The sequence below is a fragment of the Gekko japonicus genome, unplaced genomic scaffold, assembly GCF_001447785.1.
Source record: "Gekko japonicus isolate JY-2015 unplaced genomic scaffold, Gekko_japonicus_V1.1 scaffold2617, whole genome shotgun sequence".
Classification (NCBI taxonomy): domain Eukaryota; kingdom Metazoa; phylum Chordata; class Lepidosauria; order Squamata; family Gekkonidae; genus Gekko; species Gekko japonicus.
This window is the reverse complement of record NW_015170969.1, coordinates 90,406-107,052: the sequence shown is the minus strand read 5'-3', so window position 1 is coordinate 107,052 and position 16,647 is coordinate 90,406. Positions and strand designations below refer to the sequence as shown.

Sequence of the window (16,647 nt, the reverse complement as noted above, 5' to 3'; positions counted from 1 at the left end):
CGGAAGAGCCCTGCTGGATCAGACCAGGGGTCCATCCAGTCCATCCTCCTGTCTCACACACAGTGGCCGACCGGTTCCTCTGGAGTGCCAACATCAGGGCATAGAGGCCGAGGCTGGGCCTCCTGATGGCCCCTGGTATTTCTGGCCCCTGTGTGACCCAGAGTGTTGGACTGGATGGGCCTTTGGCCTGATCCAACAGTGGCATCTGTTCTTATGTTCTTATATTACGAAGTGGGAAGTTCCCAGGTCAAGTCTCACCCCAGTCCCTCAGTCAGCAGATGGCCTTACGGCAAGCCCTCCCCCCTTTCGCTTTAGCTCTTCTTCCTCACTTCAGCAATACAGAGACAACACTGGCCTAGCTTGCCTGCCTGTTGTAAGGACTAAAGAAGAGACTGGATTTGTACCCCGCCCTTCACTACCCGAAGGAGTGTCAGAGCGGCTTACAAACGCCTTTTCCTTCCCCTCCCCACAACAGACACCCTGGCAGGTAGGTGGGGCGAGGAGAGCTCTCTCGAGAACTGCTCTGAAAGAACTGCTTGAGGGAACAGCGCTGAAAGAACTTGTGACTGACCCACGGTCACACCAGCAGCTGCGAGTGGAGGCGTGGGGAATCAAACCCGGTTCTCCCAGATTAGAGTCTGCGCTCCTCACCACGACACTAAAGTGGCCAGCCGGTTGCAACAGACTCACGGCAAACCTATGAATCTGGGGTGTTACAGGGAAGAGATGAGCACAGGCCGTTTGCCATTGCCGGCCTCCGCGTTGCAGCCCTGGACTTTCTGGGTGGTCTCCCATCTAAATACTGACCGTTGCCAACTCTACTTGGCTCCCAAGATCCGATTACTGGCAGATTATATATGAAGCACAGTGAAAATTCAACACGAGTTGTATTCCTGCTAAACGGCAGGGCTATTTTGGGGCAGGAACGCACAGGAACGGAGTTCCGGCTGGCTCCTGAGTTGGCCACGCCCAGCAGGAACTCGTTAGCATAATAGGCCACACCCAACAGCAGAAACTCATTAGGATTGGCTACATTAGGGGTGTGTGGCCTAACATGCAAAGGAGTTCCTGCTACCAAAAAAGGCCCTGGGTTTGGACAACAAACAAGGTAAACAGAATAAGAAGGGAAAGGTGGGTGTGGCTGGATGACCACACTTCTGGTAACATGGGGGCGTGGCCTAATATGCAAATCAGCTGCACTGTCAGGGGTGTGGCCTAATGTGCTAATGAGTTTCTGCTATTGGGTGTGGCCTGTTATGCTAATGAGTTCCTGCTGGGCTTTTTCTACCGAGAGAGCCCTGCTAAACGCAATTATGAATGGTTCCCCCCCCCCCTGCAAACGGATGAGTCACCCTGACCTGTACGGCCCAGGCTAGTTCAACCTCATCAGATCTCTGAAGCTAAGCAGGGCCGACCCTGGTTAGTACTTGGGAGGGAGACCACCAAGAAAAGAGATCGGATTTATACCCCGCCCTTCACTATCCAAAGGAGTCTCAGAGCGGCTTACAAACTCCTTTCCCTCCCCCTCCCCACCCACAACAGACACCCTGTGAGGTAGGTGGGGCTGAGAGAGCTCTGCCAGAAACTGCTCTTTTTCAAGGACGGCTCAGAGAGAACTATGGCTTGCCCAAGGTCATCCAGCAGGTGCGAGTGGAGGCGTGGGGAATCAAACCCGGTTCTCCCAGATCAGATTCCGTGCACTTAACCTACTACACCAAACTGGCTCACCAAGGAGATCCATGGTTGCTATGCAGAGGCAGACCAATGGCAAACTACCTCTGTTTGTCCACCCCAATCTGGATGGCCTAGGAAGGAAGCCTAGGGTTGCTATGCAGAGGCAGACAGTGGCAAAGCACCACTGTTGGTCTGACCTGACCTGGACGGCCCAGGCATTCCCAATCAGATCTCAAAAGCGAAGCAGGCTCAGTCCTGGTTAGCACTTGGACCAAGGAAGCCTGTGGTTGCTACGCAGAGGCAGACGATGGCAAAGCAACCTCTGTGTATATTTTGCTTTGACCTGGATGGCCCAAGCTAGCCTGAACTCCGAAGCGAAGCATGGCTGACCCTGGTTAGTGTACTTGGAGGGGAGACCACCAAGGAAGCCCGTGGTTGCTACGCAGAGGCAGACGATGGCAAAGCAACCTCTGTGTGTCTTTTGCTTTGACCTGGATGGCTCAGGCTAGCCTATTGAGGTAGCTAATCCGGAGCAGTCCCAGTTAGTACTTGGGTGGGAGACCACCAAGGAAGCCCAGGGTTGCTACGCAGAGGCAGGCAACGGCAAACCACCTCGTCTCTTGCCTTGAAACCCTGACAGGGTTGCTACAAGTTGCCTGTGACGGTGCCAAAGAAGTAAACCTTGTAAATTGGGATTAAGATTTCCCTTCAGTTATTCATTACTTTTTGAAATGGTAGAATTAATTCTTCTTCTAGACATTTACAATACATCCCCGACAAACCATCTGGACCCAGAGCCTTGTCTTTTATCAGTCTCTTTATTGCTTACGAGAGCTCTTCTTGTATTGTTATATTTTGGTTCAAAATATCGCTGTCTTCTTTCATGAATTTTTGGTTACGGAGGTATCTTTTATATATTCATCTAGCCCACCTTCTGTCGCATTTTCTTTCTTATACAGCTGCGAGGAAAAAAGAGATAACCTATTTTTCTTTACAATGGTCTAGATAGGGAATAGTGATAATTTATAATGTGAGAATAATAGGAAATGAAATGTGTGAAGTAGAATGAAATGCGTGAAGTGTCATTACCTTGATTATCATGTATTCCCTTACTAATGTATGCCTTGATAGTCGTGAAAAGTGCCAGGGTTTTTTTTGCTTGTTTCTCCTTTTTTCTCCCTCTTCCCTTTCTCTACCCCTATAAAAATGTAAAAACAAAAGTCAACCCCCCCAATAAACCCTGTAAGTTGATCGTGCAGCATCAATGAACAGAATCATAGGAACTTTTCTCATGTTGTGAACTTTGATTTGCATTCTCAGGAATGTTTCATCTATCTATCTATCTATCTATCTATCTATCTATCTATCTATCTATCTATCTATCTATCTATCTATCTATCATCTATCCATCCATCCATCCATCCATCCAAATGGGCACACAAGGCAGCTTACATCATTCTCCTCCCCTACATTTTATCCTCACAACAATCTTGCAAGGTAGGTTAGGCTAAGAAAGTGGAACTGGCTCACAGTCACCCAAGTGAATGAGATTCCATGGCAGGAGTGAGGATTCAAACCTATTTATTTTCTAAACTCCTCAGAGATGGAACACTCAGCACCGTATCCTTTAACTGGAAATGCTGCCTTGAGACGATTTCTTAAAAAGAGGCCCACGCTAGCAAAACAACCCCTCCTCAACCCAACAGTCTACTATTTCCTGGCATTTTCCCTCAGCTTTGGGCGGCGGGGGCGGGGGAATCTCTGTGGCATCCAAGGAGGAGGAACCACTACAGGATAAATAAAAAACCTTCAGGTTACAAATCATGTTTTTAATAACGCAAACCCACAATGTACAAAACCAAGTCAAGATCATAACCAATGAAAATACAATTCAAACTGCATAGATAAAAGGTTCAAAATCCAAAAGGCTGTGGAAAGAAAGCACATTAGAAGAGCCCTGCTGGATCAGGTCTCACACAGGAGCCAACCAGTTCCTCTGGACGGCCAGCAGCAGGGCAGAGGCTCCGAGGCCTTCATAAGAACATCAGAAGAGCCCTGCTGGATCAGACCAGTGAGGGTCCATCTAGTCCAGCCTCCCGTCTCACACAGGGGCCAGCCAGTTCCTCTGGAGGGCCAACAACAGTGTTCCCTCTAAGCTGAGTTAGTGTGAGCTAGCTCACAGTTTCTTAGCCTCCGGCTCATACATTTTTGTCCTAGCTCAGGAAGGATGTGTCCAACAGGGCAGAGAGGCCGAGGCCTTCATAAGAACATCAGAAGAGCCCTGCTGGACCAGACCGGTGAGGGTCCATCTAGCCCAGCATCCTCTCTCACACGGTGGCCAGCCATTTTCTATGGAGGGCCAACCTCTGGGCATAGAGGCCGAGGCCTTCATAAGAACATCAGAAGAGCCCTGCTGGATCAGACCAGGGGTCCATCTAGTCCAGCATCCTCTCTCACACAGTGGCCAACCAGTTCCTCTGGAGGGCCGACAACAGGGCAGAGAGGCCGAGACCTTCCCCTGACATTAACTCCTGCTACTGGGATTCAGAGGATTAGTGCCTCTGAATGTGGAGGTTCTCCTCAGTCCCCATGGCTAATACCCATCGATAGACTTATCCTTCATGAATCTTATCTAATCCCCTTTTAAAGCTGTTTGTTCCTATGGCCATCACTACATCCTCTGGCAGCGAATTCCCCATTCCACCTGAATCGTGGGGGGCTAGTCCCGATGGCTCTGTTCTGCTTGAGGCAGCTTCCTCTGGCTTTTTGTGACCGGGGGGTGGGTGGGGAGGCACTGTTTGCCATTCACAGTACGGATCCATGAAATCCAGCCCAGGAACTTAGCGGCTATCTAGGGTCAGCTGAGCCATTTCAAGAGGACTCTATCCAGATGCGGGTTTTGCCTTGAATCACGCAAGAGCATATCTGGATATCCCTTTGAAACCCATGACCCAGAGGTGAGGGAAACCAGGCAGAGGGTTGCCAATCTCCAGGTGGGGCCTGGAGATCTCCCAGAATTACAACCGGTTGAACCGATCTCCAGACGACTCGGATCCGCTCCACTGGAGAAAAGGGTCGGCTTTGGAAGGTGGGCTCGAGGGTATCACGTGTCCGCTGAGTCTCTTCCCCTTCCCAAAATCTCCAGGGATTTCCCAACCTGGAGTTGGCAGCCCTGCATCCCATGACTCTGCACTGCTCTTTTCCGGCTTGGTTTGCTGCTATTCTCATGGCCGCTTTTAATTTTTGGGTGCTCACCCCATCCAGTTCTGCAGTTACACATCTAATTGACTGATCGCAAAGAAAGAGACCCGAATCCCTCTACCAACAACAACAACAACAACAAGAAGAATTATATCCCTGCAGCATAGAAACCCCACTCTCTATAGCAAGCCCATTCTAGGCCACAGAAGGCTCCAAATCTGCTTTCTTCAGCCAGGTTTGAAACCGGAAGGCTCATCTGCATGACAAATGCCCCTTGTATTCACAGTTCATTGACAAAGGCTCAAAGGATTGTGAAGATTCTCTACGGATTGGGGGGGATCAAGAGTTTCAGAAAGTTTTTAAAAAAAAAAAAAAAGTCTGGAAAAGCCCTGAGAAAGTGAAATCGTCTGTGGGAATAAAGACTGAACGACCAGTCTCCTTCTAAGTTGGTTCCGGGTTCCCTCTAGTGGCGCAAACCAGAAATGAACTTGATCCCAAAGGGACCTTTCTGCATATTTGTGCATGTTAGGCGTCCTGAGGTTACTTTTGACTTTTGGTGGCCCTGTGAATGAATGTTCTTCTAAACATCCTATTGTTGGCAATCTTGCTCAGGTCTCGCAAACTGAGGGCCACGAATCCATCCATCTTCATGTTGAGTCTTCCTCTTTTCCGACAGAGGGAAACCCTCAAACAAGGATGATGAAGAAGAGGAGATTGGATTTATACCCCGCCCTTCACTCGGAGTCTCAGAGCGGTTTACAAACTCCTTCCCCTTCCCCCAATAGATACCCGGTGAGGTCGGTGGCGCTGAGAGAGCTCTGACAGAAACGGCTCTTTTTCCAGGACAGCTTTCTCAGAACTACGGCTTGCCCAAGGTCATCCAGCAGGTGCAAGTGGAGGAGTGGGGAATCGAACCCAGTTCTCCCAGATTAGAGTCCGCGCACTTAACCACTACACCAAAGTGGCTCTCAGGCCCCTGGTCCATCCAGGTCAGTCTTGTCTACTCAGACAGGCAGTGGCTCTCCAGGGTCTCCGGCAGCGAGTTCCCACATGTCCCCTGGAAACAGTCTGATACTCAATCAGATCTTTGATGGCTCTCTGAGATCTTCCCCAGAACACTAGCTACTCCAGATCCTTTAACCCAAGACAGCCAGGATTCAACATGGGACCTTCTCCCTGCAAAGAAGACGCTCTAGATCGGAGGACCACATCCGCTGTGGTTTGCAAAAACTAACCCTAACCCGGACACTCTGTTCACTTAAAATATTTCCCTGTTGCTTTTCTACCAAAAAATGGTGTGTGTGTGTGTTTAAAGAGCACTTCTCCTGCCAACCTCGCAGTTCGCAAGCAAGGAATTGCAAGTAGATCAATAGGTATCACTTCGGTGGGAAGGTCACAGTGTTTCTGCGCGCCTCGGCGTTTAGGCATGCTGGCCACACGACCACAGAAATGTCTTCAGACAGCGCTGGCTCTTCGGCTTGGAAGCGGAGACGAGCACCGTCTCAGAGTCGGTTCCCACTGGCTTTTGAGCCGTGGGAAACCTTTAGTTTACCTTTAAAGAGCATCCGAGGTGGCTCAATTAGATTTTTACAAACGGTCAGTGCACACTTTCCCAAAACCACTTGTCAGTCGCAACCGAAGGGCCAAAATTCAGATGGGATAGGTGTCCAATGAACACACCCTCGATCTCAAAGTCGGCGGCTACTGAGAACGGCGAAGGCTTCTCTTCCAGAGGAGATGTCTCGTCGACAGCCGCTGTGCCCCCCCCCACTGTCGCCCTCATTCAAAAGTCAAGGAGGACAACGCTGTTTCAGAATCTGGACAATACTCTCAGGAACGTCCGGACGGCAGGACTCGGAATCCGGCAGCGAGCCCGGCCCAAGCCGTTGGGCGTGTTGGAAGAGATCACGGGCGAACACCGGTTCGACCTGGGGAGGAACAGTTGGCACGTCATCGCAAGGCTGGTATATGGGATCAGTGCAAACAGATCTTTTCTAGCCAAACGACGGGGCCTGATGCTGCATGATTATCTCATGAACAGCTCCTGCTTCTTCTATATATACAAATCCCACTAGTAGAAAACGAAGCGAATCGTAGGTTCTTCTTACACTGTGAACCTTGTGGTCTGTTGAAACTGCTGAAATCAGGTTCCACTTACACAGCCGGCAAACGGAAGAAGTCGAAGGAAACGCATCTTCCAAGTATCTAGAACGGGTGTCTTTGCAAAGGCTGTTTGGAAAATGTTATGACTATGTGTCACACTGACACCATGAGCTTTATGTCTTATCTCCAAAGGAGGAAATATTGTCTTATGCCTTATTATAGTTACAGTATGCACTAATGTTGTCGCGACACCACCAACTTTATAATTGTTTAATATATTGTTTTGCAATCTTTGATGGTGTTTTCTACTAGTGGAATTTGTACATTTGGGAACTCCTGTGACACTAGACTTTTCCCCTGGCTTCTTCTATAGCATCCTGTGCCTCTGGAGCCATCCATGTTTCCCAGGAGCTACAACCCTGCCCAGAAAGCAGAAGACACGACATATGACGCTACCTTCTACTGAACCAGACCGTTCAGCCATCACAGCCGGTATTGCCTACTCAGATCGGCAGCTGCTCGCCAGGGTCTCAGGCAGAAATCTTTCACATCACCTACCCTCTCATCTCTATTTTACTGGAGATGCCGGGGATTGAACCTGGGACCTTCTGCATCCCACGCAGAGGCTCTTCCACTGAGCCACGCCCCCCTCCTGTTAGAGGTGAAAGCACGGCCCGAAGCTGCTTCCAAACCAGTTCTTTTAATCATGCATTAACTCAGTTTTTACAAATTTATTTTGTTACTTCATTTACACCCCACCTTTGCCCCCAATGTGGGCCCAAAGCAGTTTACATCATTTCGCCCTCTTCCATTTTATCCTTACAACAACAACCCTGTCAGGTAGGTTAGCCTGAGAAGGTGGGACTGGCCCAAGGTCACCCAGCAAGCTTCCATGTCAGAAGTGGAGATTCGAACCTGGGTCTAACAGATACTAGTCCAACAGTCTAACCACTGGCTCTTGAAGGATCTGAATGCCACTGTCATCGAACTGCATTTCTGTAATTCCCATTATCCTCCTGTCTTTTTGATGATCTGTTTATTAAAAACTTTTTTAAAAAAATGCAGCTGTAGTACGAGCCCATTCAGCCTGAACTAGCAAACTGAAGGGTTTTCTTCGCAATCTTGTTTTCCTTGCTTGTGTATTTCTGTTGTGTTGGGGTTTTTTTTTCCTGTTCTGCATGTGTTTTGCTGTCTCTCAGTTTGATATTACATCACTTTATGTCCAGCATATATCCCTGCAGATCTAAACTGCAGGTTTTTATGCCAGACACACATCAATGCAATATCGAATTGTTCACTAGAGGGACCCCCTCCCCAAGCAACAGGAACACACAAGCAAGGAAATTTAGAATGTGGAAAAGCCCAAGATCTCGGGGGCAAGTGTTCCCTGTATTTTTTGCTTCTTTTGCAGCTGGGCCTTAGTTATTAATTATCATTCTGGTTTTCACTTTGCAGCCATAACCAATGCCCATTATTTTTCCTTTTTTGGTAATCACTGCAATTCTGATCATGAAATCGGTACCTTTGAAAAGAAAAATAATAATGAGCAATTACCTCAGCTGCAAAGAGAAAAGTCATGATTAACTATGCCCATCAAGGTTAATTAAGAAAAGTCATGGCAGACCTCTGTAAGTTGCTGGTATTCCCTTCCTACCTTTAATTTCAATGTTTACTTTTTGTTTTCATTGTACAAGCACTATTCTGAGGGCAGTGTTTAGTCTGATTTACCTTTAAGATACTACAGTGCACAGTATGATTCTTATTTTACAGATGTTGTATCTCTGTGTCCCTTATGTTTATCTGTTGATAGTTAACGTGCTGTATTAGGCGTTATATTGTAACCTAATGCCTCTATGTTTTCGTTTAGTTATGCTGCTGTCATTTATATATGTACTTTAATAATATTATAATAAAACTTTGAAAATTAAAAACAAAAGAAGAGAAGAAGAAGAGATTGGATTTATACCCCGCCCTTTACTACCCAACGGAGTCTCAGAGCGGCTTACAAACTCCTTTCCCTTCCCCTCCACACAACAGACACCCTGTGAGGTTAGATGGGGCTGAGAGAGCTCTTTTGAGAATTGCCCTTGAGAGAACAGCTCTGAGACAACTTGTGACTAATCCAAGGTCATCCAGCAGGTGCAAGCGGAGGAGCGGGGAATCAAAGTCATGACTACTTTGAGGAAACTAATTAAGTGAGCAGATGTAGGAGATTCCCCCCATGCTAATCAGCAGCACTGTTCCCTCTAAGCTGAGTTAGTGTGAGCTAGCTCACAGTTTTTTAGCCTCTGGCTCACACATTTTTGTCTTAGCTCAGGAAGGACGGCTCCAGAGCAAACTAATTGATGCAGTAGCCAAATCGCTTGCTCACAATTTTAATGCCAGTAGCTCACAAAGTAGAAGTTTTGCTCATAAGACTCCACAGTTTAAAGGGAACATTGATCAGCAGTGCATTTTTCTTTCCTTTCCCCCACAGGAAGTCAAACTGGCATGTGTTTGGGCCCTCCCTACTTTGCAAGGGGCTTGGTAAGATTTGGGAACGGGGCGAGGGGCAATCCTGTTGTCCTGCATGCCTCCTGCAGCCCAAATCAGCAACAGTGTACTCCTCCATTGCCAGGATACACTCACCTGGGCCATGATGAACTTGTGGAGTTTCTGACCAGGGGCAGCAGGATACTCCTCTCCAAAACAGAGGTGGATCTGGTACTGGGGGGGCGGCTCTCCATGGCACAGGTAGCCTCGTAACTCTGAGTGGCAGAAGAGATTCCAGCAATGAGCCACAGATCTCTGGACACGGTGGGGAGTGTGAGCAGAATCACAGAACAGAATCATAGAATGTTAAGAGTTGGAAGGGACCTTGCAGGTCCAACCCCCTGCACTCTGCAGGACCGTAGCCGAAAGAGAGCCCTACAGCATACCCGAAAGATGGTCGTCCAGCATCCGCTTGAAAATGTCCAGCGAAGGAGCATCCACCACCTCCCGAGGCAGTCTGTGTTTCACTGCTCAACCACTCTTACAGTTAGGAAGTCTCTCCTGATATTTAGCCGGTATCGACTCCCTTGTAATTCCCACCCATTAGATCTAGTCTTGCAATCCGGAGCAAGAGAGAATAGATCTGCTCCATCTTCTACATGACAGCCCTTCAGATACTTGAAGCCTGCAGTCATGTCCCCTCTAAGCCTCCTCTTTCCCAGGCTAAACATCCCCAACTCTTTCAGCCTTTCCTCGTAAGACTTGGATTCCAACCCTCTCACCATCCTGGTTGCCCTCTTCTGGACACGCTCGGGCTTGTCAACGCCCTTCCTAAAATGTGGTGCCCAGAACTGGATGCAGAGAGGTCAGGGTGCTTTGCATGCTCTCCCTCGAATGGAAAGGAAAGCCGGCTGGGCAGGACTGTAGCCAAAAGGGCCCAGCATATCCCGGGGGGGGGGGGGCACAGACCGTGGGGAGGAATGACAGTCACTTTTGGGGGAACTGCATGGATTGATGCCTGTGAGCCCAACACGTGAACCTGCCATATACTGAATCAAAAATCAGTCCATCTGGGTCAGTACTGTCTATTTAGACTGGAAGGGGCTCTGCAGGGTCTTGGGTGAAGGTCTTTCACACCACCTCCAGCCAGATTCCTTTAATTAGACACATCAGGGATTGAACCTGGGATCTTCTGCAAGCCAAGCAGAAGCTCTACCACTGAGCCACTGCGCCCTCTAGTGTCTACTGGTGTGACGTGAGAAATAATGACAGAGAAGAGAATCTCCAGGAGTGTGCAGAGTGCATCTCTGAAAATTCAAATTTTGGTAAGCCACCAAGCGTACAGTCATGCTTATAGAAAGCAGATCATCCGGTACTTGCCATTTCCCTGAGCAACGCTCAGTTTGGTGTCGTGGTCAAGTGCACGGACTCTAATCTGGGAGGACTGGGTTTGATTCCCCACTCCTCCACTTGCACCTGCTGATGTGACCTTGGGTCAGTCACAAGCTCTGGCACAGCTGTCCTTGAAAAAGAGCAGTTTGTGTCAGAGTTCTCTCAGCCCCACCCACCCCACAGGGTGCCTGTTGTGGGGAGGGGAAGGGAAAGGAGTTTGTAAGCCGCTCTGAGACTCCAAGTGAAGGGCGGGGTATAAATCCACTTGAAAAAGAGCAGTTTCTGTCAGAGCTCTCTCAGCCCCACCTACCTCCCAGGGTGTCTGTTGTGGGGAGGGGAAGGGAAAGGAGTTTGTAAGCCGCTCTGAGACTCCTTCGTGTAGTGAAGAGCGGGGTATAAATCCAATCTCTTCTCTTCTCGAATGCGCTTCCCTCTCTTGCAAAACCTAGACATTTACAGGTGCTTTCCAGCGATAAGCCTCTAGTCCAAACATGCTGAACATAAGGCCCAGGGGCCAGAACCAGTCCGTCCTGAGCTCTTATCTGGCCCGCAAGCAACTGGGGGGAAACCAGTCCAAATGTGGACCAGAAGGGCCTATATTTGGCTTTATACCCCCTGCTGAGGTCCGCAAACACAGGCCCTCCCCTGGGTCCTCCCCCAGATCTCCAGGGACTGCCCAACCCAGAGTTGGCAACCATAAGGGGTGAAAAGGGCTGGTTTGGCACTGAGCTCTGCTGAGGAGGGGCGTGGGTGACGGTCAGTGGTAAAATATCTCCGGTGCCTGGCATCACGTTTTATGGCAAAGGGACATTTATGTCAGATCCAGCCCTCGTGACAACTGAGTTCGACACCCCAGCTCTAGTCCTTTTCCCTCTCATGAAGGAGGGGAGGAGATGGGATTCATACCCCGCCCTTCACCACTCGAAGGAGTCTTTGAACGGCTTACCATCTCCTTTGCCTTTCCGCATCCCACAACAGACACCCTGTGAGGCAGGTGGGGCCGAGAGAGCTCTTTCGAGGACTGCCCTTGAGAGAGCAGCTCTGAGAGAACTTGTGACAGACCCAAGGTCACACCAACAGCTGCATGTGGAGGCGTGGGGAATCAAACCCAGTTCTCCCAGTTATACCCTGCCCTTCACTACCCAAAGGAGTCTCAGAGCGGCTTCCAATCTCCTTTCCCTTCCCCTCCCCACAACAGACACCCTGTGAGGTAGATGCGGCTAAGAGAGCTCTTTCAAGGACTGCCCTTGAGAGAACAGCTCTGAGAGAACTTGTGACAGACCCAAGGTCACACCAGCAGCTGCATGTGGAGGCGTGGGAAATCAAACCCAGTTCTCCCAGTTATACCTTGCCCTTCACTACCCGAAGGAGTCTCAGAGCGGCTTGCAATCTCCTTTCCCTTCCCCTCCCCACAACAGACACCCTGTGAGGTAGATGCGGCTAAGAGAGCTCTTTCGAGGACTGCCCTTGAGAGAACAGCTCTGAGAGAACTTGTGACTGACCCAAGGTCACACCAGCAGCTGCACGTGGGGGCGAAGTGGGGAATCAAACCCAGTTCTCCCAGATTAGAGTCCGCGCTCCTAACCGCTACACCAAACTGGCTCTCATCAAAAGCACTGCTCCAGAAAGTGGGATGCAGGATACTCTGGGTAAGCAAGAGTCTGTATCATCTATACATAAAACTTCAGCCCTGTCCAGTGCCTCGGAGGAAAGCGGCCAAATTCTCCAGCTGGGACACTCTCCAGGGTCGGAGGCAGAGGTCTTTCCCATCAGCTGCGGCCTGGTCCTTTTTAACTGGAGATGCCGGGGATTGAACCGGGGACCTTCTGCAAGCAAAGCACTGGGCCACAGCCCCTCCTCCGGGGATCCCACGCAACACGGAAGAATCAACCCTGAAAACCCTTTTCAGGGCCCCCTCTCTGCCCCCAGCTTCAGTGCCACACCTTTCTGAGGTTGGCCACCCAACTCCCGCACACTTTCAAAGCCCGTCTCGGGAGTCTTCAGAGCTGGCCCCCACTGTCTGGGCTTCTGCTGGCCTCGAGCCAAACCAGAGATGACACCATGAGAGGTACAAAGTCACACCTTCTATTCCAGGAAGCCACCTCAGAACACTCAAATATACAAATCCCCAGGGGTCATTTCCTGCAGGAGCGCACAAGAGCGGAGCTCCGGCAGTAAAGAGCCCAGGGGGCGGGCACAGGCAACAAGCCCCACCCCCTGCTCCCAGCAGCTCTCAGCCAGAGCAAGAAGCAACCAGGTAGGTTGCAGAGCTCCCCCTCCGGCCCAAAACAGTCCAGTGGCACCTTTAAGACGAGGTTTTATTCAGGTACACGCTCCCCCTCCTCTGTGAGGACAGATCTGCATGTGTTCCCCCCCCCCCAATAGCTAGCAATCCAAAACAGTCCAGTGGCACCTTTAAGACCAGGTTTTATTCAGGTCCCAGCTCTCCCTCCTCTGTGAGGACAGTGCGCAGGTTCCCCCCCCCCAAATAGCCAGCAATCCAAAACAGTCCAGTGGTGCCTCCTGACACACGTCTGGTGATGTCAGGGTGTGGCATATGCAAATAAGTTATGCTAATGAGCTCCTGCACCTCTTTTTCTACGAAATGACCCCTGCAAATCCCACTAGTAGAAAACACCATCAAAGATTGCCAAAACAATATATTAAACAATTATAAAGTTAGTGGTGGTCAAAACAACAACATTAATGCATACTGTGACTATAATAAGGCATAAGATACTGATATTTCCTCCTTTGGAGATAAAACAAGTCCATGTAGTCAGTGTTATGTTCCCAGTAGTCATGTATGGCTGCGAGAGTTGGACTATAAGGATGGCTGAGCGCCGAAGAATATATTCTTTCGAATTGTGGTGCTGGAGAAGACTCTTGAGAGTCCCTTGGACTGCAAGGCGATCAAATCAGTCAGTCCTAAAAGAAATCAACCCTGACTGTTTCCTGGAAGGCCAGATAATGAAACTGAAGCTCAAAGACTTTGGCCACCCAATGAGAAGGGAGCACTCCCTGGAGAAGACCCTGATGCTGGTCAAAGAAGACGGGGACGGCAAAGGATGAGATGGTTAGACAGTGTCATAGATGCAACGAACATGAAATTGAGCCAACTTCAGAGGACGGCGGAAGACAGGAAGGCCTGGCGTGATCTGGTCCATGGGGTCGCGAAGAGTCGGACTCGACTGTGCGACTGAACAACAAAGTCAGTGTTAACTTGATAGGAGGAGTCCACATAGTCATAACCAGGGGTCATTTCATAGAAAAAGAGGTGCAGGAGCTCATTAGCATAACTCATTAGCATATGCCACGCCCCCTGACATCACCAGAAGTGTGTCAGAAGGCAACACCCACCGCTCAGGCTCCACTGGACTGTTTTGGATTGCTAGTTATTGGGGGGGGGGAACGTGCAGATCTGTCCTCGCAGAAGAGGGAGAGCTTGTACCTAAATAAAACCTGGTCTTAAAGGTGCCACTGGACTGTTTTAGTTTGCTAGCTATGGGGGAGATGCGCAGATCTGTCCTCACAGAGGAGGGAGAGCTTGTACCTGAAGGGGGCGGGGGGGGGGGGCTCTGCAACTTACCTGGCTGCTTTTTGCTCCTTGTGGCCCGACTGAGGGCTGCTGGGAGCATGGGGTGAGGCTTGTTGCATGTGCCCGCCCCCTGGGCGCCTTACTGCCGGAGCTCCATTCCTGTGCGCTCCCGCAGGAAATGACCCCAGGTCATAACATTTTCCAAACAGCCTTTGCAAAGACGCCCGTTCTAGATACTTGGAAGATGCCTAGCTGCATGGTCTACCTTAATGACGTGCCTCTTGGGAACCACAGATGGTTGTCCGTTGTCCTCCTTTATGGGGTGTGATCCAAGCACTTTTTCTGCTGGTTAGAAAAGGAGGAGGGGGGCACCCTTGGACCACTCATAAAGTCTATAAAAGGTAAAGGTAAAGGTTCCCTTGCTCGAAAGCCAGTCGAGTCCAACTCTAGGGTTGCGGTGCTCATCTCCGTTTCCGAGCTGAAGAGCCAGCACTGTCCGAAGACGTTTCCGTGGTCATGTGGCCGACATGACTAAACACCAAGGTGCACGGAACGCTGTTCCCTTCCCACTGACGGGGTACCTATTTATCTACTTGCAATGTCTTGCTTTCGAAGTGCTAGGTTGGCAGGAGCTGGAACTAGAGACAGGAGCTCACTCCATCATGCGGCAACTCGGGTCTCGAACTGCTGAACTACCGACCTTCCACAGCCCGCAGTTCAGCGTCTTAACCACTTGAGCCACCGCAGCATAAAGTCTATACTAGGGGATTCATAGGACCTGCGGGGACAAAAGCCATGTGAGATGGGGTTGTAGTTAGAAGATTCGCTTCTTACACTGTGAACTTTGTGGTCTGTTCCAACTGCTGAAATCAGGTTCCACTTCCACAGCCGGCAACCTGAAGAAGTTGAAGGAAACGCATCTTCCAAGTATCTAGAACGGGCATCTTTGCAGAGGCTGTTTGGAAAATGTTATCACTATGTGGACCCCTCCCATCAAGTTACACTGACTAAATGGACTTTATGTCTTCTCTCCAAAGGAGGAAATATTGTATCTTATGGCTTATTATAGTTAACAGTATGCATTAATGTTGTTGCGACACCACCAACTTTATAATTGTTCAATATATTGTTTTGGAAATCTTTGATGGTGTTTTCTACTAGTGGGATTTGTATATTTGGGAACTCCTGTGACACCGGTCTTCTTCCCTTGTTTGGATCTCAGAAAATTCAGCAGGGAGATGCTTAGGTCAGAACCACACGTGGAGAGGGAAATGTGGCGCTTTCTGACCCGATATGAGCAATGAGTAATATAGATACGGGGAGAAAGAATGGAAAGAGGACGACGCTAAACCCTTCCCCCTACCCGCCTAGTCCCCCACCCAGAAACAAACGCCATTCCATGCATGTTGCAAGGCCTCCAGTGTTCCCTCTAAGCTCCGCAGTCTTGTGAGCAGAAATCCCACCTTGTGGGCTAAAAAAGCTAGTAGCGTTAAAGCTGTGAGCCAGTCTACACTTGACTATTGCATAAATTATTTTTAGGAAGATTATTTCCATAACCTCATAAAGATCTCCGAATGAATTCTTTTGAACTATGTTTAAAGAATGATTTAAACATTATAAGAGAAAACAGAATCAAGTCAAATGCCATTACACCAAATGCCCTCTATAAGGGTAGACCTAGCCTCTGGAGAACAGGTCTACCCACACCAGTCCACTATATAGGTAGACCTGGCCTCTGGAGAACAGGTTACCCACCCCAGTCCACTATAGTAGGTACACCTTGCCTCTGGAGATCAGGTCTACCCACACCAGTCCACTAAATAGGTAAACCTGGCCTCTGGAGAACAGGTCTACCCACACCAGGCCACTATATAGGTAGACCTGGCCTCTGGAGAACAGGTCAACCCGCCCCTTTCCACTGTATTGGTAGACCTGGGCTTGGACTGTCACCCTGTGCTGACCCTTAGAAAGCATACCAGCACTTTGGGAGGCGGAGGAGACTCTTGAAGTCAGATTTTTTTTCTTTTGGTAAAAAATGGCAACCAGCATTACAGGCCAAGTATAACAGAGGCGAAACAATCACTGTCGGAACCCCACCTAACCTAACAAACAGGGAGTTGCTCAAATGTTATCAACCAGCCCAAAGATATCCCACTTTTCCCTGTGACTCAAGGCAGCTTACAAATCATACTGAAAAGCATAATAGGGATGTGCAAAAAATCAGTGATTCTGGCTCAATTATAGCCTATGGGGACCATTATAGTCAA

At 49.3% G+C, this 16,647-nt stretch overlaps 1 protein-coding gene and 1 non-coding gene across 2 annotated transcripts in view; both read right to left on the bottom strand.

The window, feature by feature from the left end:
• Positions 1-6,649: 6,649 nt before the first annotated feature.
• The window catches only part of LOC107116914 (interferon regulatory factor 4-like), a 50,729-nt gene continuing 40,731 nt past the window's right edge, over positions 6,650-16,647 (bottom strand). Inside the window, exons 7-8 of the mRNA XM_015418939.1 lie at positions 9,607-9,725; positions 6,650-6,803 (exon numbers count right to left, since the gene is read on the bottom strand). Coding sequence (XP_015274425.1) covers positions 6,666-6,803; positions 9,607-9,725 — 257 coding nt within the window. The 3' untranslated portion in view covers positions 6,650-6,665. The remainder of the gene's footprint in view (positions 6,804-9,606; positions 9,726-16,647) is intronic.
• Positions 7,556-7,627, bottom strand: TRNAP-GGG. The gene has a single exon. It is a non-coding gene; the product is annotated as a tRNA-Pro (tRNA).